Source organism: Pseudogymnoascus verrucosus (assembly GCF_001662655.1).
Source record: "Pseudogymnoascus verrucosus strain UAMH 10579 unplaced genomic scaffold scaffold_31, whole genome shotgun sequence".
Classification (NCBI taxonomy): domain Eukaryota; kingdom Fungi; phylum Ascomycota; class Leotiomycetes; order Thelebolales; family Thelebolaceae; genus Pseudogymnoascus; species Pseudogymnoascus verrucosus.
In genome coordinates this window covers 79,676-100,890 of record NW_017263682.1, presented here as the reverse complement: position 1 = coordinate 100,890, position 21,215 = coordinate 79,676, and the positions used below count along the sequence as shown (strand labels likewise).

The following is a 21,215-nucleotide window of genomic DNA, read 5'->3' as shown; positions in this document are numbered from 1 at the left end:
AGAAGCTTCATTTGCTGATGGTCGTAGCTAATATTGCAATGCAAAGACAAAAACTCGTGGAGAGAGTGCACATAATTGTAATTCTGTGAGGAAGTTTCTTAAAACGTATTTACAACTGTATTTGTCGCGTAACGACTTTTACTATTGGGCCGGTTCGTCTTGTCGAATCCAAATAATGAGCTGAGAAAAAAAAATCTATAAAGACGACACATAGCTAATAGTCCCGCCTCAAATTCAACCCGCGCACGAGGTATTCCGAAATCATGTATCGCTCATGGGCCCTGGTAAATCGGTGCTTTACTCCGAAGCCAGTACTAAAGCAAACATAAGTGCTGTGGAAAACACAACACACGCGTGGGATTCACTGTGGCAATTTCTTCTCTCTGCCACCCTATGTATGAGCTGCCGTCTCAGCCGTAAATCAGCTCTGATATTTATTGCCAAGATAACTCCTCATAATGTAGACTCTCGCCGGTCTTTTTTCCAATCGTGATTTCGAGATTCAGGCACCTTACGCCTCCGTATAATGAACTTAGTAAACCTTCTTCTTCTCGTCGATGCTGTACTTTCCGGGTCCACTGTTCACCAACAGGAGGAGACCGCCAACAATCGAGAGAATTTGGAAGAAGTCGTACTTCGCGAAGTCCTTGTGGGGGTGCGCCTCGTGGAGCTGCATCTTGTTAGTCGCAGCGTGGATAAGGGAAGAGGGGTTCTGCTTACAGTCCAAAAGTTGTTGACCAAAAGGTTGAAGACGCTCAAGATAACCACGAGCATGGTCGCGCTGAACTTCGCCTTGAATCCCACCACAACCATCACGCATGCTACGAAGCCGAGCGCTGCGACAAGCACGCGCCAGAAGCTCCAGGTGCCACTGAAGACAAATCCGACGAACAAGAAGATCAGAAGAACTCTCCCAGCAAGCTGGAAGTACATCTTGCGGTCCTTCTCATCGATTTCCGGCAGCCCAGCGAACGCCTTTGTCTTGCGAACCCACGAATCAGAAAGGACCATGAGAAGGCCTCCCATGACCGACAGATTGCGGAGGAAGAAGTTGAGGTCAAAGATGAGACCGTAACCGAGAGCTTGGGTGACAACAACGCCAATGAGACCTCCAACCGCGTAGTCTGAGTGTTTCCGGGAAATAACTAGCACCGAGCATGAAGTCATGGCAATAACATTGACGATGAGGAAGATGTGGTTGAGGCCGGTAGGAACTAGAATCGCATAAATCAGTAAGGGGCACCGTAAACGCGAAGTTGGAAGCACTCACTGTGGCGATAATCGCGGAGGTAGGACAGCTGGTCACTCCATTGTGTGATAATTCTCAGCGCGTCCTCAAGGAACGTAACGACAATCAAGAATCGGCCAATAGCTGGTAAATATCTGCCAGACGCGAGTTAGCAAAAATCATCCACTTCATCATTGGATCACGACGCGTACGGCTTCAACGGCTCACTCAAGGAGTCCAGGGCATCCTCAATCTTGCTGGTTTGCTGTCTGATCGCGTCCAATGGGCTCGGGTCGCTGGCCTCAGTCCTGCTTGGTCCTCCAAACTGCTGGCCGCCCAGGTTGTAACCTGCTGTTCCCCGTATCTGTGCCATAGTACTGGAGCGCGGTTGTTGAGCTCGCAAAACAGCTGTGTCGCGACGAAGCTTCTCGGACTGACGGGGTGTTGGTAACAGTGAAGTACTACGGCACCGAACAGTTGATCACCCACGAAATATGGGTAAATTTGCAAAGATGAAGCTGAAGACAATAACCTGGTCAACGTTGCCCTGTTTTTGTGTGCCTGAAGAGCAGAAGTTGAAATACTAGTGGCTGTCTTTAAACTTTGGTCAACCGTGGCCTTTCCAGGCTTGTCAGACGATTGTACTGCGACACGATGGGGGCTTGGCGGCACCTAGCCTAATTTGTTCGGTACAAGTGAAACATCGTCATATTCGAGCCTCCTGCATAAATGACAGAATCGCCACTGGACAGATTTCAATTGATAGAATGGGAATTATAATAGGAAGGTCAAAACGTCTTATGCATGACGCGCAGCTTTACACTATTTCACGACGTACTGGAGCAGATTCGACATATTTAACTCCATTATTGTGACATTGCCCAGATATCAATCCCGATCTTGGCACCAAGCACGGATCTACCCCGCGCCTCGCTACACCATTTCCTACCCGCGTGAAAACTCCCCCCAAACCTCGGCTGACTCAGCCTATTCATTATAAGGAGTAACCAGTAGTTATGTCAAACAAGCTTACAACTGTAACCCGGGTAGCCATCTAGTAGCTTGCGGGTTATTCGAAAGACCTCAAATCTAACGGCACACTGCTCCCTCTTCCAGCTCGATAGCGCTTCTGCGTCCCTGTGTATTCTCGAGGCTTAGGGAGCATGCTTTCGTCTTGGAACCTCCACCGGATATCTTGTATGTTAACTCTTCCTCCTGACTCTTGAGATAGTGGTGATCGTTGAGCACCCCCCGGTCTCGCTGTTGAGCCATTAGGAGCCAGTGTATATGCACTTGCGTCTAGCATTGTGCTCATAGGTTGGCTACTCCGCTGTCTGGACACTGGGGGAGGCGGCGCTGATGGTAATTGTGGGGGGGCTTCGATATGCGGCGGTTGTGGCGCAGGTCGTGAAAACGACGGTGCTGAAGGAGGACTGCTTGGGGGTGGTGGTGGGGGGGCAGATGATGGAGAGGCCTGTCCGGCTGCGCGTATGGCGGCTTGGACAGCAAGAGAAGGATTGACCCCATTGGATGGAGGCAAAGATGGAGGAGCTGGTGGATGGGGCGGCTGCGGAGCTTCTGAACGCGGCCTTCCGTTCATAGGTGGCCGTGGCGCAGATACGGACGGCGGGGGAGGAGGAGCTGGAGCTGAGGGTACTGAAGGAGCTGCCGAAGGCGGAAGAGGAGGTGGCCCAGAGGTGACGTTTGAGGATGGTTTTCGTGATCCAGGCGGGGGCGGCGGCTTCTTGCCTATTGGTGGGGGCGGTCCACGAAGAGATGCAGAAGAAGCAGGTCTAGGGCCCGCGTGGCCGAGAGTCTTGCGAAGATTCGCTACGGAAGGAACAACTCCAGGTGCGGTCCCCGCGCTCGTAGCGGGGGGTCGATTATTTGGCAGTGGTGGAGCGGCCCCTGTAGGTATTTTCGGGGCTGCTGCTACAGGAGGCCTCAGTGCGGATGTTCGTGAGGATTCTGGATCTGATGCGTATGTGGAATCCTTATTTGCTGTAACATCATTAGTACAGTCAAGTCGCTGTTGGATAATCTTCTTCAAAACTCACCTCCTGTATCAACCCCACCCCCCCTCTTCTTCAGTTTCGGCATTCCACCGGCGAAGAGACCGCCTAGTTGCGGCGGAGCCTCTACTCCCGAACTCCCACTATCACGCCCCTGATCGCTGTTGCTTCGCATACGATTTCCTGGAACAGGCGGTGCCAATCCACTAGGTCTTCCCATTCCCGGGATTGCTGGAGCTCCAGCTGGTGGACCTGACGAATCGCCAGCGGTCTTTCCTACTATAGGCGCAGAACGGTCATTCGTAACAGCCTTTCTTAACTGCTTTCCTTTCCCAATATCGCTTAAAAGGGCACCCTGAAACATGGCATCAGCATTTGCCTAGGAACAAGCTCTAAAAGCGCTAGGGAAAGTTATGACGGGCGGTAGACTTACCCTGGTCTTTGCCGCGCCAGCAGGAGGGCGGGCAGGTAGAGCTCCCCCGGGCGGAGGAGGTGGAGGAGGAGGAGGGCCACCCATCATTGGCGGCGGCGGCGGAGGTGGTGGTGGAGGAGGCATGATGGATGCTGTGGTATGCGGGAGGTTTGCCTGCGATAGACCGTACGTTTAGGATTCCCTCACGGTTGTTGAGAGCATGAGGATAGTGGTGTGCCGCGTTGATGTGTGCACAGAGACGTATGCAAGAGTTCAACAGCTCGCATGGGAGATGAGCGTTGAAAGATTGATGACCGCCTGGGATGTTTCGTGGACGTCACTGAGGTAGGGCGGCTAGGTGTGGCGCGGTGTCAGCCACGCGTTTAAACTGGGCCAAGGGACCAGGGTCGGCGATTTTATCGGTTCCTATCCGCGATGATTCTCTTCTAGCCTATCGAGCCTCCAATTGCTTCCCAGGAAATAAAGGGCCCAGGACTAAATCCGCGACAATGCGATCTCGAATTCTGAGGACTGAGGCCCCAGTCTGTCAACTAAGCTCCTTTATTTCGACTGGCCCGTCGATACGAGCACGGCCTTTACGACTTCCAACGTCGTCCCAGAAGCTCCGACCATTCTCTTCTAGCCAAAGGACGTTCGCAAATAACCAACGAACCCCCACCAATTCAGACTTTAAAGCTCACCCGATTTACGTCAAATCTACCATACCAGCTCAGTATGATGGCGCGAAACTATCTGGAGCCATTGATGCAAGAGTGGTTGAAAGCGACTTGGACAAAGCCGCATCGCTCCGAGATGATCTGATAACGAAGGATGGCATTCCTTCTGACAATGAGACGGAGGCCGTACTTGACGCATATCAGCAAATAGCCGACAACCTAATGAATCCCCCCGATCCCGCAGCATTGCCAAAAGATGCATCGGCAACCTCTGCGCTACTTTCGATTAAAACGGCTGCGAAGCCCCGCCCGACTGTCCATGCACACTCCCCAATTGTGGACGGAGCTTCCAGAAAGCTGTCAGACCTCGCGCTGTCGGTATTACAGCACCCGCCAATCTTCATTACTCCCAGCATACTTCGCCGCTACGTGAAGTTGCAGTCGACATTAAAGCGCCCGGAGACGCTGCCTACGGCATTCCACCTATATTCTACGAAGCCAGCCCCTGTGGACGGCTCGTCGCCTGTGAAATACAAGAAGGTCAATCCAAATAAGAGCGCCAATTCAATTGAAGCAAAGATGGCGGATCTTGCTCTGCAAACTGCTATCGAATCCAAGGACCTAGTCACAGCGATGGATATTGTGGACACAACGTATAACACGAAAGCGTTTCGCCGTACCAGATTCATTCGAAGGGCGCTTTTACCCGTCACGGGTCTCGCATTGGCGCCAGCAGCTGCCTATGCTGTTGCAACCCAGCTCTCACTCTATCAAACGACCATGGATCCCACTGTTGCTACCAACGTTGCTTTCGTTGGTATCTTGGGATATATCGGGTTTACAACAGTTGTTGGTGTCGTGGCCGTGACAACAGCAAATGACCAAATGGAGCGCATCACCTGGGCCACGGGTATGCCGCTGAGGGAGAGGTGGATCCGAGAAGACGAGCGTGCCGCCATTGACAAAATAGCGGGCGCTTGGGGCTTCCGCCAGGTCTGGCGTAGAGGAGAAGAAGAGGGCGAGGAGTGGGAGGCACTGAGGGAGTGGGTTGCCAGGAGAGGAATGGTCCTTGATAGGAGTGAGTTGATGGAAGGCATGGAATGAAGCAACGAACGTCTCTCGTCCTCATCTAGGTCTCCATCGAGTCTCACAGATCCGGATTTCCACTGGCAAACATGTATAAGTACGACTGTCATAATATCCGCAGACCCAATAGTAGGGTGGTAGCATTTGGCGCAAGGAGTTACCAGCGCATCTGTATTTTATAAATCTGTATTTTATAAACTGTATATAGAAGGCTCCACAATTTCAAGCATGCGTGGCCAAGGAATTCCCTATCATCAAGCAGATAATAACTTTGTATTTTTACATGAGTGATATCAACCATGTTGCATGAATGCTCTCATTACTATTGTCAAAGATCTAGAAAATATTTTACAAGTTGCGCATCCGAAAGAACTAATTAGAGCAGCCTCACAATTTAACTTCATGTTTTTATTTTATATCTCGAGCTTGACTCTTCATGGGCATCTGGGTTGTGACCAGTGACTTATCGGCTTATCTCAAAACGGCTAGTAGATTTTTTGCGCCAAGATTTCTGATAACGATAGAGCATTGGAATTGCAAAATAAATTTCACAGCCTTGAAGAAAACACGGCAAGAGGCATAACTAACCATGGCGCCTTCTACAAACTCAAGAAAACGGAAGTCTGTGAAAGAGGCGGAAATAATCACTTCTGACGTGGAGAGCGATAGCGATTTTGGAGATGGCATCCTTGATGGAGTCCTGTCGCAAAGCGAAACTGGCTCGGATGAGAGTGAGGGCGAAGAGGACGACGACAGCGACCTCGAGGATGGGGAGCTAGAGGCGCTGGACAGCGACGAAATCCCGTCTGAAAGTGAGGCAGCTAAGTCGAATGGAGCAGCACTGCCGAAAAGGCCAATCAATACAAATATTGTCGCCAGGCAGACTGCGAACCGCAGGGTTCTGGGCCTTCCCCATCACGTCGAGGACGACGACACGCCAAACTATACGGTAACCACAGATGCCAATGGCAATGAGAGATACGAATATGAGGAGATTGAGCCTGGCTACGACTCCGACGACTCGGATGCCGCAGATCACGAGAATACTATTGGAGATATTCCACTCTCGTTTTACGATTCGTACCCTCACATCGGTTACAACATCAATGGCAAGAGGATTATGCGCCCTGCGAAGGGCGAAGCGTTGGATGCTCTCCTGGATAGCATTGACGTGCCCAAGGGATGGACTGGTCTCACTGACCCAGCAACCGGAAAGCCTTTGAACCTCAGCCAGGAAGAATTGGAGGTCTTGAAGAGAATCCAAATGAATGAGATGCCCGAAGATGGCTACGATCCTTACCCGGTATGGTGCCCTTTTCACTTATATTTCGAATGAGTCTAACATATACACAGGATACTGTCGAGTATTTCACGAGCATTCAAGAGGTTATGCCTCTGAGTGCCGCACCTGAGCCCAAACGGCGATTCCTGCCTTCCAAGCACGAAGCAAAGCGCGTCATGAAAATTGTTCGTGCTATTCGTGAAGGACGTATTTTGCCGCATAAGCCAGAGGAAGAGGAGAAGGAGGAGGATGAGGAAGTGCACTACGATATCTGGCAAGACGAGCAGCCTCGACCAGACCACATCATGAATATCCCAGCACCGAAGGCCGCACCTCCAGGATACGATATGAGCTACAACCCACCGCCTGAGTACCTCCCTACAAAGGCTGAGAGACAAGCATATGAGGCAATGGATCCGGAAGATAGAACTAAGGAGTACTTGCCAACAGCACACGATGCACTGCGCAAGGTTCCTGCTTACGAAAAACTCATTAATGAGCGCTTTGAGAGGTCTTTGGATCTTTACCTTGCGCCCAGAGTTCGCAAGAACAGGTTGAACATCGATCCTGCCTCTCTTCTTCCGAAGCTGCCACGCCCAGAGGAACTCAGGCCTTTCCCAACGGTTTGCGCCACTCTGTTCAGAGGCCACGACGGCCGCGTCAGAAGCTTAGCAGTTGACCCATCCGGAATCTGGCTTGCAAGTGGAGGTGACGATGGAACCGTTCGCGTGTGGGAGCTTCTGAGTGGTAGACAGATCTGGAGTGCTAAGATTGGAGAGGACGAGGCTGTTAATGTTGTAAGGTGGCGACCAGCGAGAGACGGAGTTATCCTATCTGCCGCAGCGGGCGAGGATATCTACCTCCTTGTTCCTCCCATCTTGAGCCCTGAAGTCGAGCTAGCAAGCAGAGCCATCCTCGATGCCGGGTTCGGTTATGCCACTGGCCAGTCCCAAACCCTGACGGCAAATGGCTTGAAGAAGGAGCCGCCGGCAAGATGGACCCGTCCGGGAGCCAAGCTTGAAGACGAAGGTGTTCTCATCAAAATTACCGTTCGCGCCAACGTCAAGGTTATCAGCTGGCACAGACGTGGAGACTTCTTCTCGACAGTCTCACCAACCGCCCAAAAGAGTGCTGTCGCCATCCACACCCTCTCCAAGCACCTTACTCAAATTCCTTTCCGCCGCCTTCCCGGACTCCCTCAATTTGTCCAGTTCCACCCATCTCGCCCTCTTTTCTTCGTCGCTACTCAGCGCACAATCCGCAGTTATGATCTCCAGAAGCAGGAGCTTGTTAAGATCATCCAGCCCGGAGCCCGCTGGATCTCTTCCTTCGATATCCACCCAGGTGGAGACAATCTTATCGTTGGTTCATATGATCGTCGCCTCCTGTGGCACGATCTTGACCTTTCTAGCCGCCCTTACAAAACCCTGCGATTCCACGACAAAGCTATCCGTGCTGTCAAATACCACAAGGGTGGATACCCTCTCTTCGCTGACGCAAGTGACGATGGCTCTCTTCAAATCTTCCACGGCAAGGTTGTTAGCGACCTTATGGAGAACGCTACAATTGTCCCTGTTAAGGTCCTAAAGGGCCACAAGGTTAAAAGTGCGCTGGGTGTCATGGATATCGACTGGCATCCAAAGGAGCCATGGTGTGTTAGTGCTGGTGCGGACGGCACTTGTCGTCTCTGGATGTAAATCCACTTATTGTGACCTTATCTGTTGTGCAATCCATAGCATGGGCGTTTGGCTTGGTTATGTCTTTGTAGGAATCAATAAAATATACTTCGCTGTTACTTGTTGTGCTATTCTATCTCGTCGTAAATGTGCATTCGTTGTGTGACCTGTTTCAAAGAGAGATTGCACGCTCAAAGAGAGAAGCTAGACATATATATGCACGTTCGTTCTGTATATCTTGAGCGCTACCAATAATATGATTCTAGTACATTTTATTATTCGGATTATGGCCAATCATGGACATAATGCCGTGAAGTGAAACCGTATATATAAGTAAACTATTCAATATCAAAATCCCGTCTTACAGCAATCCACCTAGCCAAAATGTTCTGCCCTATACTACCACATGTTACAGCAACTCTTTTCCGCATTCAAGTTAAACGCAGCTAAAACCATCCGCAGTTGCTGGGTCGCTAACTCCATCATACGTGACCACCGAAGGATACGGGCATAGGATCCTCTCAATAGTAGTGCCGTCGAGGCCTGTCGGGCTCACTGGTAACGTATCCGGGGCGATGCCATCCTCCACCCAGGCAACTAAGGCGTCAAAAACAGCAGTAGGCTGGCCCCCATTCCCCAGTGCGCAGTGCTGTAAGCCTGGAACCTCAAAGTAGCGATAGAAGTCATGGACATTGGAATCCAGTTTTGTGACCTCGTTGTAGTAATGTTCCGTACCACTTGCGGGAATTATCTGGTCGCTCTAGAGAGGGAGGAAGTGTTAGTTAACTTATAAACTTTGATGGGGGGGAAAAAGGGGGGTCTCTTACTAAACCGTGGAAAGTCAACATTTTCCCTCCTGCGGCTTTGAACCCAGAAAGATCGGCATCGCTTGTGTCAATCATACTGTGGTATTGCTGCGATCCAGCATGCAAAAGCTCGTCAAACTGCTCGTGTGTCATATTTGTAAGATTGAAATCAGGATTTTTCTTGATGAAGAGCGCGACCCACTGGGCACCGAGAGGACTGGGAGCGCCCACGCAGGTTCCATTGGCGTTGCAGGTCGTCATAGCAAGAGCCTGGGTGGTGAGGGTGCCAGAGAGATCAGCGCCGATGTTGGGGCCGTACCACAGGAAACGACCGTCAGCACCCCGCGGACCTGTCCACGTAGCATTTGCCACCTCTGCCGCGATCTTGCTGATTTTGATATTCTTTCCCGTGGTGGAGCAGTTAAATTCGGTGCCTATGAGGGTAAAAGGGTCAAAATCACACGCTTTGATGTTTGATACGAGACCATCGACAACACCATCCAGTCCATCGCATGCAGAGATCGCGGCCGCCGAGAGTTCATCCAACTCGCATCCCTGTGGGTATTCCCCAGCTAGGTTCATAACGAGCTGGGACCAGAGCATAGTAAGGAAGAGGGAGTTCCAGTTGATTGCGGGAGCAGCAGCGGCAATGCCATCGTAGACCCCGGGATACCGTTGTGCTAGCATAAGCCCCTGGCGACCTCCCTGAGAACATCCACTCCAGTAGGAGTACTTCGGTGGCTTGCCATAAAAGTCGTTGATGAGACTCTTGCCGATAATAGCCTCGTCATTAAGTGAAACGGATGCCAAATTCTGGAGATTGTAGAGGTTGACGTTGCCAGGGCTCAGAAGCGCCCAGGGGCTGGCGTCATTGGCGGCCCCAAGGCCAGCATCCGTTGTGATAGTCGCATATCCCGATGCCATGGCGCCGGCCATAGCTGTCGTGGACAGGAAGAAGTTATGTCCTCCCGCAACCCATCCTCCACCTCCAACAGCCTGCATGCGCTCGTTCCAGGTCCCAACGGGCAGATATGCCCCAACGTTTATGTGGTCCCCTTGGCCTGGATGCGTATATGAGACGGTGACGTTACAGAAAGTAGCATTTTCGACGGTGATAGAAGGGTGGTTAGCAAAGTAGATATCTTTGACAGATGTGCTGAAGTTGGTGACTAAATTGGCATTGATTGAAAGGATCTGAGCACCAAAGAGATCCGGGAATGTGAAGGTTGATGGTGCACACAAAGGCGCTGTTGCATTTAGGTAGGACGCCATAGTGATAACTTTGGGAATAATAGGAGCTTGTGAGAGACGCATGGGAAACTGTAGAAATTGGAGAGATTAACTCTCCTCCTTATTTATCTTATTCGCATCATCAGCATTACGCGTAATTTTATATTGTGCTATAGAAGCCTTGTCCGTATATGGTTTACAGTAGTTCTAAGAGTGTTATGTGGAGTCTATAGTAGATCTTGACATTAACAGCACAAGGACCCTATACGCGTATTCTAAAATGCGGGGTGGGGGGAGCTATACGCGTATACGAAAAGTACCAGAGCGGGAGTTGAAAACGGGAATACAAAATAGAGGATAGCAAGCTACTATAGTTAGACCATATGATCGCATTGCGATTACTTGACTGTATGTTTATTATATTTCATTGTATTTGTTGGTGTCCCAACTACATACATCCCCACAACAGTGTTTGAGAAACACGGCATCGCCACTGTAAGACATTATACCAAAAGACAAAAGCCACCATGCAAATAACCAAAGCACGCTGAAAATTGCCCCAAGTGCAGTCGGCAAACAATAATATGAAAACAAACCTCAGCAAAAAAAAACCCTCGGGAATAAAGCAATGTCGACATAACCCGGCGCCAAAGGAACTATCCTGACATCGTAAACTTCATAACATCGTACACCCATTCATCACCTCCCTAATAATACACTCGATACTCTCATATTCATATCCCATCTTCGACTTGGCTGGTACCAAATAGGAATCCCGGGGCGGGAAAACAGAGACTCATCCAAGACGTCGCTGGCTTTTCCAAAATCGTCACATGCTTTGTTTCATCAAGCTTCATCCGCATCGTCATAGTCGTATCCGGCATACTCGTACTGGGCACCGATGTGATCAAAATAGAGTTCGCCTCTGTTCCAAAGCCCAGAGCCGCCGCCACTGCCGCTTCCCGGGCCGCTGACGACGCTACTCTCGCCTCTAGTCGATGGACATCCTCTGGTAACTCTCTCGGAATCCGACGGCGGAATTATATGGGTCGGGCCCACTGCAATGAAGGCTCCACGGTTCGTGTCAAAGCTCACTGGAACTATATCACTGGATTCGTATCCCTGGTATTCATCAAAGATGGGGCAGTATTCCTGCTCCATCTCAGATATCATCCGTTGGATAGCGATGGGAAATCTAAGCACATCCTGGGCTTGTGAGGCTCGAAGCAAGTTCGATGCCTCGTTGAGTCCATCCTGTGGTACCATCTGCAGGTATGTGTTGTTTGAACTATTGTTATGAACATAGTTGATATCATGACAGCCTTCGTCAACGTTGATTGCAGTTGCTTCAGTACCAGCTGAAGCCCACGACAGCGGGTACTGGCTGCTGTTGTCATTTGTTGCTAGCATTGTCTGCTGGAGGTGCTGCAAGTTATGGGTGCATAACGGTACGATGGGTACACGTATATGGCCATTTGCAAAAGAGGTCCCGGCTTGGGCACATGAGCAGTTGCTTTCATTATAGGCAGGAGCTCTTTCTGCTGTCAATGGTCCGGTGTGCACTCCGTATGGGCATGTGTTGTTTCCATTGGGGAGATTCCTGGTGTTGCATGCACAGGCCATTACGGAATGGTGCAAATATGAGTGAGCTGGCGCGAGAATTTGAGAGTAATAGCCGTTGAGGAAGTTGAAGACCCTGGGAGGAAGTTAGAATCAGTGGCCAAGCTCATCCGCACTGAGAACCGACCTCGATTGGTATAAATTTGACGGTTCGATTGCCTTGCAGCATATAAGCGCAATGATACCAACAAGGCTAAACTTGTTGCAGCAGTTATGTCTCGCAACAATGGGAGAGTTGAAGAAGAAGCAAGAAGATAATTGAAATCCCTTCGGTGGACTTCAAAAGTTCCGAGTGAAGGCGAACGAGCGGCAGTAGTTCATCTCTGAACGAAAGGCAACCCGATCGCAGTTGTGGCCACCTCTTATACTTTTAGCAAAATGCTAAATGGGTGTACCAGAAAGACGGCTTCACTTTCAGCCTTGGCGGGAGCCATCTGGGGAATATTTTAGCGTTGCAAATATCCATCGGGACCGAAAGGTCATGTGTGCTTACCTTGACGCGGGGACCGGCGTGCCATAGGTTAGCAGACACGTTGACGGCCTTTAAAACGGCACCGGTGAGCTAAGGGTAGGAGGTTGATGTGACTTCCCCGAAATTTATCATATCATTTACGACAGGTATTAGCACGGTATTGATTCCTGGGCACAAATTTTCCAGAAATCGGCCTCCGATAACGCTTGTTATTGCCGCCTCACTTATTTGGGAAGAAATGTCAAAATCTGACATGGATGTGACATTCCATGCATGTGGAAGCCGTATGGGCCGCGCATGATCACACGGCCCAGGCTGGCGGATAGCGAGTCGTCGTCAGGCGTATTGCGTCCCCAGATCTGCACCGCGTCAACGCTATAGCTCATATTTCAAGGGTTCGGGGAAACGGGACTTCGAATGCAAGCCCAGGGATTGTGCGTTAAGACGTCATGGATCACAACTCAATCCAACAGGCCTGCAAGTTAGGACATATCTTTTCAATCGCCAAGAATCTTGTACTCCATCAAAGTCAGTAGCGGGGTAAGGGCTGTAAAATAGTTGACGCCCGCCTAAGGTTCTACTACCTTATTATCCCGTTGAATAGTGTAGCTCGGGAAATTCCACAGGAGAGCATTGGTAAATCGGGTTGTGTTCCGTTCCCCCCGACCAACAGCTACTGAGCATCGACGGTGCATGTCGGCACACAGACCGTAGATAGCCGGCAAGGCTCTCATATTCCGCAGGTTCAACCAGGTCCTAGGCACCCATCATATTTCCAAAGCCAGGCCATTGAGTGAGCCGTCCAATGGATAGTTTATGCTAGGATTGTAGCCTCACCCTCGCATGCTTAGGTCTTACATAGAAGCGCGCTCAAACACAAAATCACAACTGTCGCCGCCGTAAGAATGCACCGCATGGCATGGATGACGCTTATCGAACCCCTGCACGTCTGCATTCTCATGGATAGACATGAGATTTGCTATCCAACGGACCAGGAGCATTATGGGACGCATAATTTAGCGCCACCAGAGCTTCCTCTTCGAGCACGGATCGCTTGCCCAACAACGATTTGGTTATGTTCAGTGTAGTGTAGAGTAGTAGCGTGGCCTGCAGGGAAGCCAAGCATCGTCAACTATGTCACCGTGCATGAACCCAACTTGCCGCCCACATCCTTCTCAAATACTCGGAGCACGTTTTGGATCTTCAGTCTCCCACTCACCCCAGATTATTTATTCGGAGTCGAAATGTGATGTCATGTACCGTACCACGTGTACATTTCCCCGAATCCTCAAATTTCCGAACGAAATCGAGCCCTTCCGGGGTCTGTAAATCGTGGCTGCATGGTGCGCAAGCGCCCAAGTTAGCCTTGCGGCTTCCGAATACCGTCATCGTGGCACCTCATGCACAGTTGTCAGGACTGCAGCCTTGAGGACTCCTAGATTGCGAAAGCGGAGACAGGGGCTTAGGACCTGGCAAGGGGGATAGTAATGAGGGGATAAAGAGAGTGTGCAGCCGCAATTTAGCGTGTAGTGGCGCTGAGGTGAATGGATGACCGATCAGGGATGATGCAGTTGATGTGGCAATATATTCTCATTACTTAGATTGAATATCCATCGAAGATTTTCGCTATGCTTCCGTTTTGGCTCACCTTGTTCCCTGTAAGGATGCCGAAACACTAACTCTAGCTTTGCATCTCCCCCGTGCTTCTTACATCGGATTTCCAATTTCCACCAGAACTACTCGTCTTTTCTCTCGTCTCGTGGGGCGCATGGCTCGTATCTAACGTACTCGCTCTCCTCCTCAGTCCCCCGGCCTTTCTCCTCCTAACGAACTGGTATCCTCGGTCCAATTCACTTTCCACAGCACACCGAATCTTCAACGCCGAAACAGCGGGCCACACGCTTTTCTCGCCGCAGAGGATCCAATGATCAAGACTCCCGCGGGTGGGGGTCTCTAGGAGGCGAAGGAAATCGCCGGTGCTTAATTCCGGGACAAGCGTCACACTTGCGCCGGGAACTGTTTCGTCAATGAGAAAGCGTCTGGTGCTCGCCGGAAGAACGCCAAGAGAGTCAAGCTGCGAGAGGCGATGATGTATTTCCATGGTTATTAGCCTCAATAGGTGGCTTGTAAAACTCGTCCGGCCCCGTCGTGCATAGCTGCCTGATGGGCCATGCATATCGCTTTGCAGAAACGGTACGAGGTATGGGCGCGCTTGCGAGATGATGAAGTGGTTTACGTTGAATAACTCAGCAACTCGCGTTAGAGGCGACTCCCGGTCCGAATAGGTGGCATGCGTCCAAGGACGGAAGGTGGCGGATTCGGAGGGGAACCAAGGCACGATGGTGCCATCGAGGGACTTCGATAAGAGGTTGACAGAGCGGCCATATAGCGTCGGGTTTGACACATTTGACGCGAGAGCTGCAGACCAAATAAGAACGTTGGGTGCCGTGAGGTAGTTCAAAAGTGTCGGCACACTACCATGACCTGATGTAGCCACTGTAATATTGAGGACTCGTTTCGTGCGATTGTAGGCCTCTTCGAATGTCAAATCTCCAACATTGGCCCTCACGCAATCTTCTAAAACGGAGATATCCAGGAAATATCCCTCCCGGTAGAACCTCTTTGTTCTCCTTCCTAGCGTCGCCCACCACCCGCCATCTTTCGGTGGCCTCTTCTTTAGGTCTCCATCGTTTCCACCTCCAAACGCAGTCAGGTCAATCCCGTCGCCCGTTAGGAATTCTAAGAGCTCGTCCTCAGTGTGCACCCCCACCAACGCAGCAATTAGCGCCCCGGTAGCAGTTCCTGTAATGATCCTAGGTAGCAGTCCCCTCAGATACAGCGCTTTTACAACGCCCAGGTGACACATGCCAAATATCTCTCCTCCCTGCAGCACCAAAGTACTCCTTCCAAACGCTTGCCTCGTATCATGAAGTAGGTCTAGTTTTGCTTGGTTACTAAGCCCTGCTGCCGTTACATTTCCATCTGTGCCTGCTGTGCCTGGCAAAGCTGCCACAAAAGAGATGGCAATGGCAACCTGCGTGATATAATCTTCGATAAGTAATTTTGTGCCAGCAAAGGCGCGGTTGAAGAGTCGTGGAGCAGTGATGTTGCCGAGGTTCCTGACGAGGCCAGATCGGAGTAGATTGACGAGGGTAAAAACATCGTTCTCTTCGCGGGCAACGATTATGGATTGGAGTCGCTCGTGGATGAGGCGGTAATCATAGTATTTTGAGATTGGATTCTGGCGCCTATGTAATTGTTAGTTTCTTTGAAGCTTGTAGTGCTACACAGGCAGCGGAATCGTGCCATACCATAAGTCATTCCCAAGCAACACGTCTAATTGAAAGGCCGCCTCTTCCCACTCCTCATATGATTGTGCATTCTGGAGAATGTTGACCCAAACATCTGTTGGCTTCTTCCATGTCAACCAACTCCAAAACCTCTAGAGACCATGTCAGCGATATCCACAGTATGTATTGTCGAATTGGTCTTCTTACACTCTTCCAGAACAAGACGACTTTCACGATCATTCCCCAGAGAGCGGCGAGAACGGTAGCCATTTGTCCTTAGACGCACCCCTCATCGTTCAATCAAAAAGCAAGTAGAGACTTTGGTCTACGCAGCAAATTGGCAGCCATGCGGAATGTTCTATCGAGTTAAGCTCAGAAGAGTGGGCAAGCCATAATCGTTGTGGTTGGGTTGGCATGTGGGTGTATACCCGGATAATTATTACGTAGCTCCGAGAGGTATCCACGATAAGCACATGCTTCCTCAAACAAAGCTATGAACCTTACATTACCACCATTCAGACTTCTCGCATTGTTCACTCAAGATGCGTGCAGCTACACGGCTTTTCCAAGCCTGTCGTATAACTTTCTTCACGCGAGACGGTTGTAAGCTTTGCACCGATGCGAAACAAACTCTCTCGGACGTGTGGGATGTCCGGCCATTTGTATACAGAGAGATCAATGTCATGAAGCCAGATCAGACAGTATGGAGGAACCTATATGAATTTGACACCCCAGTGGTTAGGATTTCAATATCGATCAATTCAATAGCTAATTTTAGTCAGATCCACGTCACCAACGCGTCGTCCCCTGAGGAAGACCCTGAGCTATCTGGAAAAGCAAAAAAGCTTATGCACCGATTCACTGCCGAAGAAGTCCAAAAGAAGATGAACGACGCGGAGGCCCCGCCTTAAGGAATACATATTCTATTCGACTATATCGTCTATTTTCCATATGGTCCGGTCATCTTCTCAGTTGACTGGCCACCTTTAGCCTTGGCTACTTCTGAACCCAAAAACACCGCCAGCGCAATCGCGTCTGCCGTGACATTGACCATGTCAAAGCCCAGCGCTGCCATCTTATTCGCCTGTTCACCGCTTGGGGTGTAAATTCCCGATTTTTTACCCGCCTTTTGCGCAGCAGCAAGAACCTTTGCAATAGCAGCCTCCAGCTCCGGGTGCATTGTTGGGCCCGTAATCGGATAACCCAGTGCATTGCCAAGGTCGAATGGCCCCACGAAGAGGACATCCACGCCCGGAACTGCCGCGATCCCGTCAACGTTTGCCAGGGCCTCGGCAGTCTCGATTTGGACGACTGTGAGGAGAGAGGAGTTGGCCTGGACAAGATACTCCCCAGCTGTCATCGTTGCAGAAAAGGCTCCCTGGGAGAATGGAGAGCCAAAGCCTCTGATACCTTGAGGTGGGAACTTGGCAGATTTGACGAGTCTCTCAGCATCCTCAACTGTGTTCAAAAGAGGGACTAGTACTCCGTGGGCTCCACAGTCCAGCGCACCTAGACAATTTTAATATTTGCTATCAAAGAGACTTGTTCAATCCCACTCACGCTTTACAAGCCAGCCCTGGTTGTCAGGTATCCTGACAATCGGACTCACGCCAGTTGCGGCAATGGCTGCAACAGACTCATGCATAGCAGCATCTGCAGATATCATTGTTTAGCCTTATAAATGCAGTATAAGTGATGAGAATTGTGCCATACCAGCGATGTTACCATGCTCACAGTCAACAAGAACCCAGTCTACTCCGCTATTCGCACAAGCCCTCGAGACATTGGTTCCTGGAATGGTCTGCCAGATGCCCCAGGCCTTATCTCCGTTGTCCAAGACCTTCTTCAGTCTGTTTGCCTGTATCATCGCCATGGTTTCGGTTTAGTTGCTATTGATATTGATGGGTTTATTTCCGGTAATCATCGGGTGTCAGCAATGTCAGTAAACCAAAGGGTTACACCTCTTTATACCCCGCCATAACCCCCACTTTGTCTAACATGCCGCTAAGGACTGAGATACCTCCGCACCAAACCCCGCCCCATATGGAGCATAGTCTGAAAATCGCCTGAGATTGTGGAGATTTTGGAGATTTTGGGACCTAATTATAAATCCTCGGTCAGAAGCAATATAGCCTAATATTTAATGCGTGAAAGTGCCTTTGCAAGGGACGATAGATTGGTAGCGATTGCTGTATTCGGCACTTGTGGCTGAAGCTTATTGATACCGAACCGAACGACGTAGCTCTAGAACACCACACATCAACCCCCACACTATCCAAGTAAACAATTACCAACCTCATACAGCTCCTCCACTGCAGAGCTTCGCAGGATCGACCCACCATACCTTCACCACCTTACGGACCTATAGAGTCAAATCTTTTCTTAACCGTCCTACTCGATACTTCTCGCCATGTCGTCTGACGCACTTCCCATCGGCACCGCAGCGTTTGCGGCGGCACTTGAAGCACTTCCACTCTCAACCCTCCACCTCAAGGCAGCAGAGCTGCGCAACTCCCTCGCCCACCTCGAATACTCAAACGCACAGCTGGAGCCCTATGCACGTCCACCAACAGGTCAGGAGCCGGATATCGTATGCGTCGAAGCAATCGCGGAAAATGCCATCGTGATGGAACGTATCAGGGAGCGGTTGGCGCTGCTACGACAGGAAGCGGAGAAAAGGGGCCTGGGATGGGGAGAGTTTGTCGGAGAAGACGAGATTGACCTGTTGGGCGGAGAGAATGGAGAATCTGGAGCTGGACGGGCAGCTGCGACGGGCTCTTCGCCGGAGGAATTAACAGCGCGGGAAAGCGAAGAATTGAGGACCCTGCAAGGGATGCTTGCAAGACGTGAGAGCGGTTCCACGGAGCGTGTGAGTAATGATTCTACTAGGGCACACTCGGCATGGACGGATGGTACGTTTCAAACAGGTCGGATTACCAATGGTGTTCTGGCAATGGACGACGACATCACCAGTGTGCAAGGAGCTATACAAAGCGCGGGAAACAACACGACTGGTACAGCCACGAATGGAACAAATGGCGCGAATGGTGCGGAGGGTGCAGGTGGCGCAAATACAGGTCGAGGGGGCACGTTGTCAGACGAGGAGCTTAGGAGGAGATTGGAAGAGAGGCTGACCACTGAAGATGATGGAAGCTTGTATCTATGATCTCCAAAGAGCATGGTACAACGCAATGGATGGCGTTGACGATTTGAACTATACGCAAACGGTAATGGGTAATGGGAACGGAAGCAGCTGCGCCAAATATTAAGGACGACGGTCAATGAACGGGCTACGCCTATCTAAATGCCTGGCGACACAGCATTATAATACCGACTTGGACCCATATCCTACCTCGAGACGACAGGCTCCATAATCAAGGGAGCATTAGGGAAACACCGTTAGAACAAGTTCACTAGGAGAACATCAGTTCTTATCAATACCCAAAGGTTTTATATGCATTTCCAAAGACCCCTAGGCTCATTAGCATTTGCCTTGAGCGGTGGGTGTCTCGGGCATGAGTATATTGACTTCAGACCCCGACCATCCCTTCGAATGCTTTGACTCCAGCCCGAAACCCATGTTCCCACTCCCATACTGATCCCCCTTCCTTCCCACTTTCCCGGAGACGTTTTTGAACCCATATTTCCAAGCACCCAATCTTCTCTGCGCCGCCAGAACTACTCGCAACCTCTCCCATGTGGCCGTCAGCCCTCGCAAACCAGAAGCACTTTGCATCCTCCCAACCTACATCCCACCCATCACCGTACCAGTGATGTTCAAACTTCTTGCCAGGCGCTGTTTGACTCCAATACTCAACATGGCTCCCCAATGCTCGACTAAAGGTAAATTCTTTGGATCTCGTTGCCTCGTCCGCACGGTGCTGTACGTCACTCGGATTCAAGAACAGCCACGGAGGCGCTACAATCGTGCGCTTTTTAACCTGCTCGAAGAAACCCCATTCGCCGCCGTCCATCCACTCCATCTTTGCAGTCCAAAAATAAGTGCCTCCGGATTTCTCTCGCCATCTTTCACTCTGAACATTCCCAAATTGACGAACGAGTTCGTCTTTCTGAGATGGGTCAGATCGAGACCAAGTCCTGCCGTCTAGTACGCAACTGTACTCCCCAATAATTATTTGCGCTGCCCCTCGATCATGGACGCTACCAACATATTTGTCCATCTCTCCTAGCTCATGGGGCACTTGCGAGATAATATGCTGCGGTGCCTTTGCGCGATCGGCTTCGCTGAAGGTGTAGTACTTGTGCGTGTCCACGACGACCGGGTTTCCACCCCGATGCTTTTTGTTTTCAACCCATCTCAGTGAACTCTCCAAGTCCCACGCATCGCTCACATAAATCGGCATCGTCGGATCAATGTCCAGTATCTCCCTCAATACGTCGTCGTACCATTCATGCAACTTATGTGCGCCTGCAGCGGCCTCGTTGACGATCTGCACTCCTACAATACCTTCCATGTTCCCAGCTTGGCTGACGACTTGCAATACCACTTTCTTGGCCATTTCTCGGTTCTTCTTCCCTGTGTTCCAATGGTCCCAGAGCTCAGCTTTCCCACTATCGGTCCCTGAGTGCATATCTTTATTTGCCCCCCCAGGGAGCGCGTGGAGATCGAGGAGAACTCCTATGCCAGCATCGTTTACTCTTCGTACGAGTTTGCACACAGCCGCCCATGCAGAGACGTATACATCCGCGGCGGCCTCAAACGGCGTCTCCTGGCAAAATGCAGGACCGAGGGTGAAATACCCAATGGGAAGGCGAATGCTGGTGCACCTCGCCTCGTGGACAAGAAACCGGATATCATCGTCTGACAACGCTGAGTTCCAATGATTTTCCCAGCGTTCTTTGGTTTTATCAAGTCCGATTTCGGACAGAGAGGATGTTACGGCAGCAAGCTCTGAGTCTCCTGGAGCGGAGAACAGGGACGGGAAAAGCCAGCGTTCCAGGACGAATATGGAGCCAAGGTTGGTTCCGTGATGGTATCGGTAACGGAAAATATCTTGGCGAGTTACGGGACGAATAGATGAAGCATGGGGAGTACTGGTGGTAGTAGCTTGAGGAGATTGGGAGGGGGCAGGGTTGGAGTCCGTGACGTTTGAGATGCGCCTTTTCGCATGGTCGATGATGGATTTCATCGTTATAAAAAGTGGTATTAAAAAATAACTAAGGGTGCTGTTTAAATCGCAGCCGAATAAATACTGAGGAGCACAGAGATAATAGTTTATCTCTGGTTCTGGACATGGAGGAGTGGCTATCTATGATGCGATTATATCCAAAATTATGGCAAGGCTGAAGATCGACAGCTACGTCATAGACGGCTTCGTCAGCCTTTCCCCCCCTCAATTTCCACTTTGTGACTCTTGTGAGAAGTTATCGGTGGGTTATAAGGAAGCCAGCAACAGTGATGCG

General features: G+C 50.6%; 11 protein-coding genes across 11 annotated transcripts; 4 read left to right on the top strand and 7 right to left on the bottom strand.

Moving 5' to 3' along the window:
* Positions 1-11: 11 nt before the first annotated feature.
* On the bottom strand, positions 12-2,088 carry VE01_06582 (uncharacterized protein). The gene is made up of 5 exons (XM_018276025.2): positions 1,901-2,088; positions 1,441-1,846; positions 1,271-1,383; positions 721-1,214; positions 12-670 (listed from the first exon to the last, which is right to left on the bottom strand). Exons 2-5 carry the CDS (start codon positions 1,599-1,601, stop codon positions 533-535), a joined length of 906 nt encoding a protein of 301 aa, XP_018129095.1. The 5' UTR covers positions 1,602-1,846; positions 1,901-2,088; the 3' UTR covers positions 12-532.
* On the bottom strand, positions 2,089-3,987 carry VE01_06581 (uncharacterized protein). The gene is made up of 3 exons (XM_018276024.2): positions 3,674-3,987; positions 3,286-3,595; positions 2,089-3,229 (listed from the first exon to the last, which is right to left on the bottom strand). Exons 1-3 carry the CDS (start codon positions 3,794-3,796, stop codon positions 2,298-2,300), a joined length of 1,365 nt encoding a protein of 454 aa, XP_018129097.1. The 5' UTR covers positions 3,797-3,987; the 3' UTR covers positions 2,089-2,297.
* A 127-nt stretch (positions 3,988-4,114) lies between these two features.
* VE01_06580 (uncharacterized protein) lies at positions 4,115-5,678 on the top strand. The gene has a single exon (XM_018276023.2). It carries the CDS (start codon positions 4,162-4,164, stop codon positions 5,431-5,433), a length of 1,272 nt encoding a protein of 423 aa, XP_018129096.1. The 5' UTR covers positions 4,115-4,161; the 3' UTR covers positions 5,434-5,678.
* Positions 5,679-5,973: 295 nt separating this feature from the next.
* Positions 5,974-8,491, top strand: ERB1 (Ribosome biogenesis protein erb1). Its single transcript, XM_018276022.2, has 2 exons — positions 5,974-6,718; positions 6,769-8,491. Exons 1-2 carry the CDS (start codon positions 6,005-6,007, stop codon positions 8,392-8,394), a joined length of 2,340 nt encoding a protein of 779 aa, XP_018129050.1. The 5' UTR covers positions 5,974-6,004; the 3' UTR covers positions 8,395-8,491.
* A 211-nt stretch (positions 8,492-8,702) lies between these two features.
* Positions 8,703-10,597, bottom strand: VE01_06578 (uncharacterized protein). Its single transcript, XM_018276021.2, has 2 exons — positions 9,201-10,597; positions 8,703-9,133 (listed from the first exon to the last, which is right to left on the bottom strand). Exons 1-2 carry the CDS (start codon positions 10,491-10,493, stop codon positions 8,810-8,812), a joined length of 1,617 nt encoding a protein of 538 aa, XP_018129051.2. The 5' UTR covers positions 10,494-10,597; the 3' UTR covers positions 8,703-8,809.
* A 658-nt stretch (positions 10,598-11,255) lies between these two features.
* On the bottom strand, positions 11,256-11,819 carry VE01_06577 (uncharacterized protein; the record flags this gene model as incomplete). Its single annotated transcript, XM_018276020.1, has 1 exon — positions 11,256-11,819. The coding sequence occupies one exon, from the start codon at positions 11,817-11,819 to the stop codon at positions 11,256-11,258; it is 564 nt and encodes a 187-aa protein (XP_018129054.1).
* Positions 11,820-13,885: 2,066 nt separating this feature from the next.
* Positions 13,886-16,291, bottom strand: VE01_06576 (uncharacterized protein). Its single transcript, XM_018276019.2, has 3 exons — positions 15,999-16,291; positions 15,813-15,943; positions 13,886-15,749 (listed from the first exon to the last, which is right to left on the bottom strand). Exons 1-3 carry the CDS (start codon positions 16,059-16,061, stop codon positions 14,183-14,185), a joined length of 1,761 nt encoding a protein of 586 aa, XP_018129131.1. The 5' UTR covers positions 16,062-16,291; the 3' UTR covers positions 13,886-14,182.
* On the top strand, positions 16,289-17,569 carry VE01_06575 (uncharacterized protein). Its single transcript, XM_059463811.1, has 2 exons — positions 16,289-16,528; positions 16,574-17,569. Exons 1-2 carry the CDS (start codon positions 16,334-16,336, stop codon positions 16,700-16,702), a joined length of 324 nt encoding a protein of 107 aa, XP_059319581.1. The 5' UTR covers positions 16,289-16,333; the 3' UTR covers positions 16,703-17,569.
* VE01_06574 (uncharacterized protein) lies at positions 16,643-17,986 on the bottom strand. Its single transcript, XM_018276017.2, has 3 exons — positions 17,505-17,986; positions 17,352-17,444; positions 16,643-17,300 (listed from the first exon to the last, which is right to left on the bottom strand). The coding sequence occupies exons 1-3, from the start codon at positions 17,662-17,664 to the stop codon at positions 16,732-16,734; spliced, it is 822 nt and encodes a 273-aa protein (XP_018129056.1). The 5' UTR covers positions 17,665-17,986; the 3' UTR covers positions 16,643-16,731.
* A 215-nt stretch (positions 17,987-18,201) lies between these two features.
* Positions 18,202-18,957, top strand: VE01_06573 (uncharacterized protein; the record flags this gene model as incomplete). The annotated part of the gene is made up of 1 exon (XM_018276016.1): positions 18,202-18,957. The coding sequence occupies one exon, from the start codon at positions 18,202-18,204 to the stop codon at positions 18,955-18,957; it is 756 nt and encodes a 251-aa protein (XP_018129129.1).
* Positions 18,958-19,260: 303 nt separating this feature from the next.
* Positions 19,261-21,090, bottom strand: EXG3 (Glucan 1,3-beta-glucosidase 3). Its single transcript, XM_018276015.2, has one exon. It carries the CDS (start codon positions 20,939-20,941, stop codon positions 19,322-19,324), a length of 1,620 nt encoding a protein of 539 aa, XP_018129052.1. The 5' UTR covers positions 20,942-21,090; the 3' UTR covers positions 19,261-19,321.
* Positions 21,091-21,215: the final 125 nt, after the last annotated feature.

Bases quoted from the DNA above. Each gene is read 5' to 3' on its own strand.
- VE01_06575 (XM_059463811.1), top strand. From the start codon at position 16,334: ATGCGTGCAGCTACACGGCTTTTCCAAGCCTGTCGTATAACTTTCTTC. The intron at 16,529-16,573 runs GTTAGGATTTCA...AATTTTAGTCAG, and splicing joins ATGAATTTGACACCCCAGTG to ATCCACGTCACCAACGCGTC.
- ERB1 (XM_018276022.2), top strand. From the start codon at position 6,005: ATGGCGCCTTCTACAAACTCAAGAAAACGGAAGTCTGTGAAAGAGGCG. The intron at 6,719-6,768 runs GTATGGTGCCCT...ACATATACACAG, and splicing joins ATGGCTACGATCCTTACCCG to GATACTGTCGAGTATTTCAC.
- VE01_06578 (XM_018276021.2), bottom strand. From the start codon at position 10,493: ATGCGTCTCTCACAAGCTCCTATTATTCCCAAAGTTATCACTATGGCG. The intron at 9,134-9,200 runs GTAAGAGACCCC...CTCCCTCTCTAG, and splicing joins TGTTGACTTTCCACGGTTTA to AGCGACCAGATAATTCCCGC.
- VE01_06580 (XM_018276023.2), top strand. From the start codon at position 4,162: ATGCGATCTCGAATTCTGAGGACTGAGGCCCCAGTCTGTCAACTAAGC.
- EXG3 (XM_018276015.2), bottom strand. From the start codon at position 20,941: ATGAAATCCATCATCGACCATGCGAAAAGGCGCATCTCAAACGTCACG.
- VE01_06581 (XM_018276024.2), bottom strand. From the start codon at position 3,796: ATGCCTCCTCCACCACCACCTCCGCCGCCGCCGCCAATGATGGGTGGC. The intron at 3,596-3,673 runs GTAAGTCTACCG...GCCATGTTTCAG, and splicing joins CTGGCGCGGCAAAGACCAGG to GGTGCCCTTTTAAGCGATAT. The intron at 3,230-3,285 runs GTGAGTTTTGAA...ATGATGTTACAG, and splicing joins GGGTGGGGTTGATACAGGAG to CAAATAAGGATTCCACATAC.
- VE01_06576 (XM_018276019.2), bottom strand. From the start codon at position 16,061: ATGGCTACCGTTCTCGCCGCTCTCTGGGGAATGATCGTGAAAGTCGTC. The intron at 15,944-15,998 runs GTAAGAAGACCA...CATGGTCTCTAG, and splicing joins TCGTCTTGTTCTGGAAGAGT to AGGTTTTGGAGTTGGTTGAC. The intron at 15,750-15,812 runs GTATGGCACGAT...ACAATTACATAG, and splicing joins TTGCTTGGGAATGACTTATG to GCGCCAGAATCCAATCTCAA.
- VE01_06574 (XM_018276017.2), bottom strand. From the start codon at position 17,664: ATGGCGATGATACAGGCAAACAGACTGAAGAAGGTCTTGGACAACGGA. The intron at 17,445-17,504 runs GTATGGCACAAT...TGATATCTGCAG, and splicing joins TGAGCATGGTAACATCGCTG to ATGCTGCTATGCATGAGTCT. The intron at 17,301-17,351 runs GTGAGTGGGATT...AAAATTGTCTAG, and splicing joins CCAGGGCTGGCTTGTAAAGC to GTGCGCTGGACTGTGGAGCC.
- VE01_06582 (XM_018276025.2), bottom strand. From the start codon at position 1,601: ATGGCACAGATACGGGGAACAGCAGGTTACAACCTGGGCGGCCAGCAG. The intron at 1,384-1,440 runs GTACGCGTCGTG...CGCGTCTGGCAG, and splicing joins TTGAGTGAGCCGTTGAAGCC to ATATTTACCAGCTATTGGCC. The intron at 1,215-1,270 runs GTGAGTGCTTCC...ATGCGATTCTAG, and splicing joins CCTCCGCGATTATCGCCACA to TTCCTACCGGCCTCAACCAC.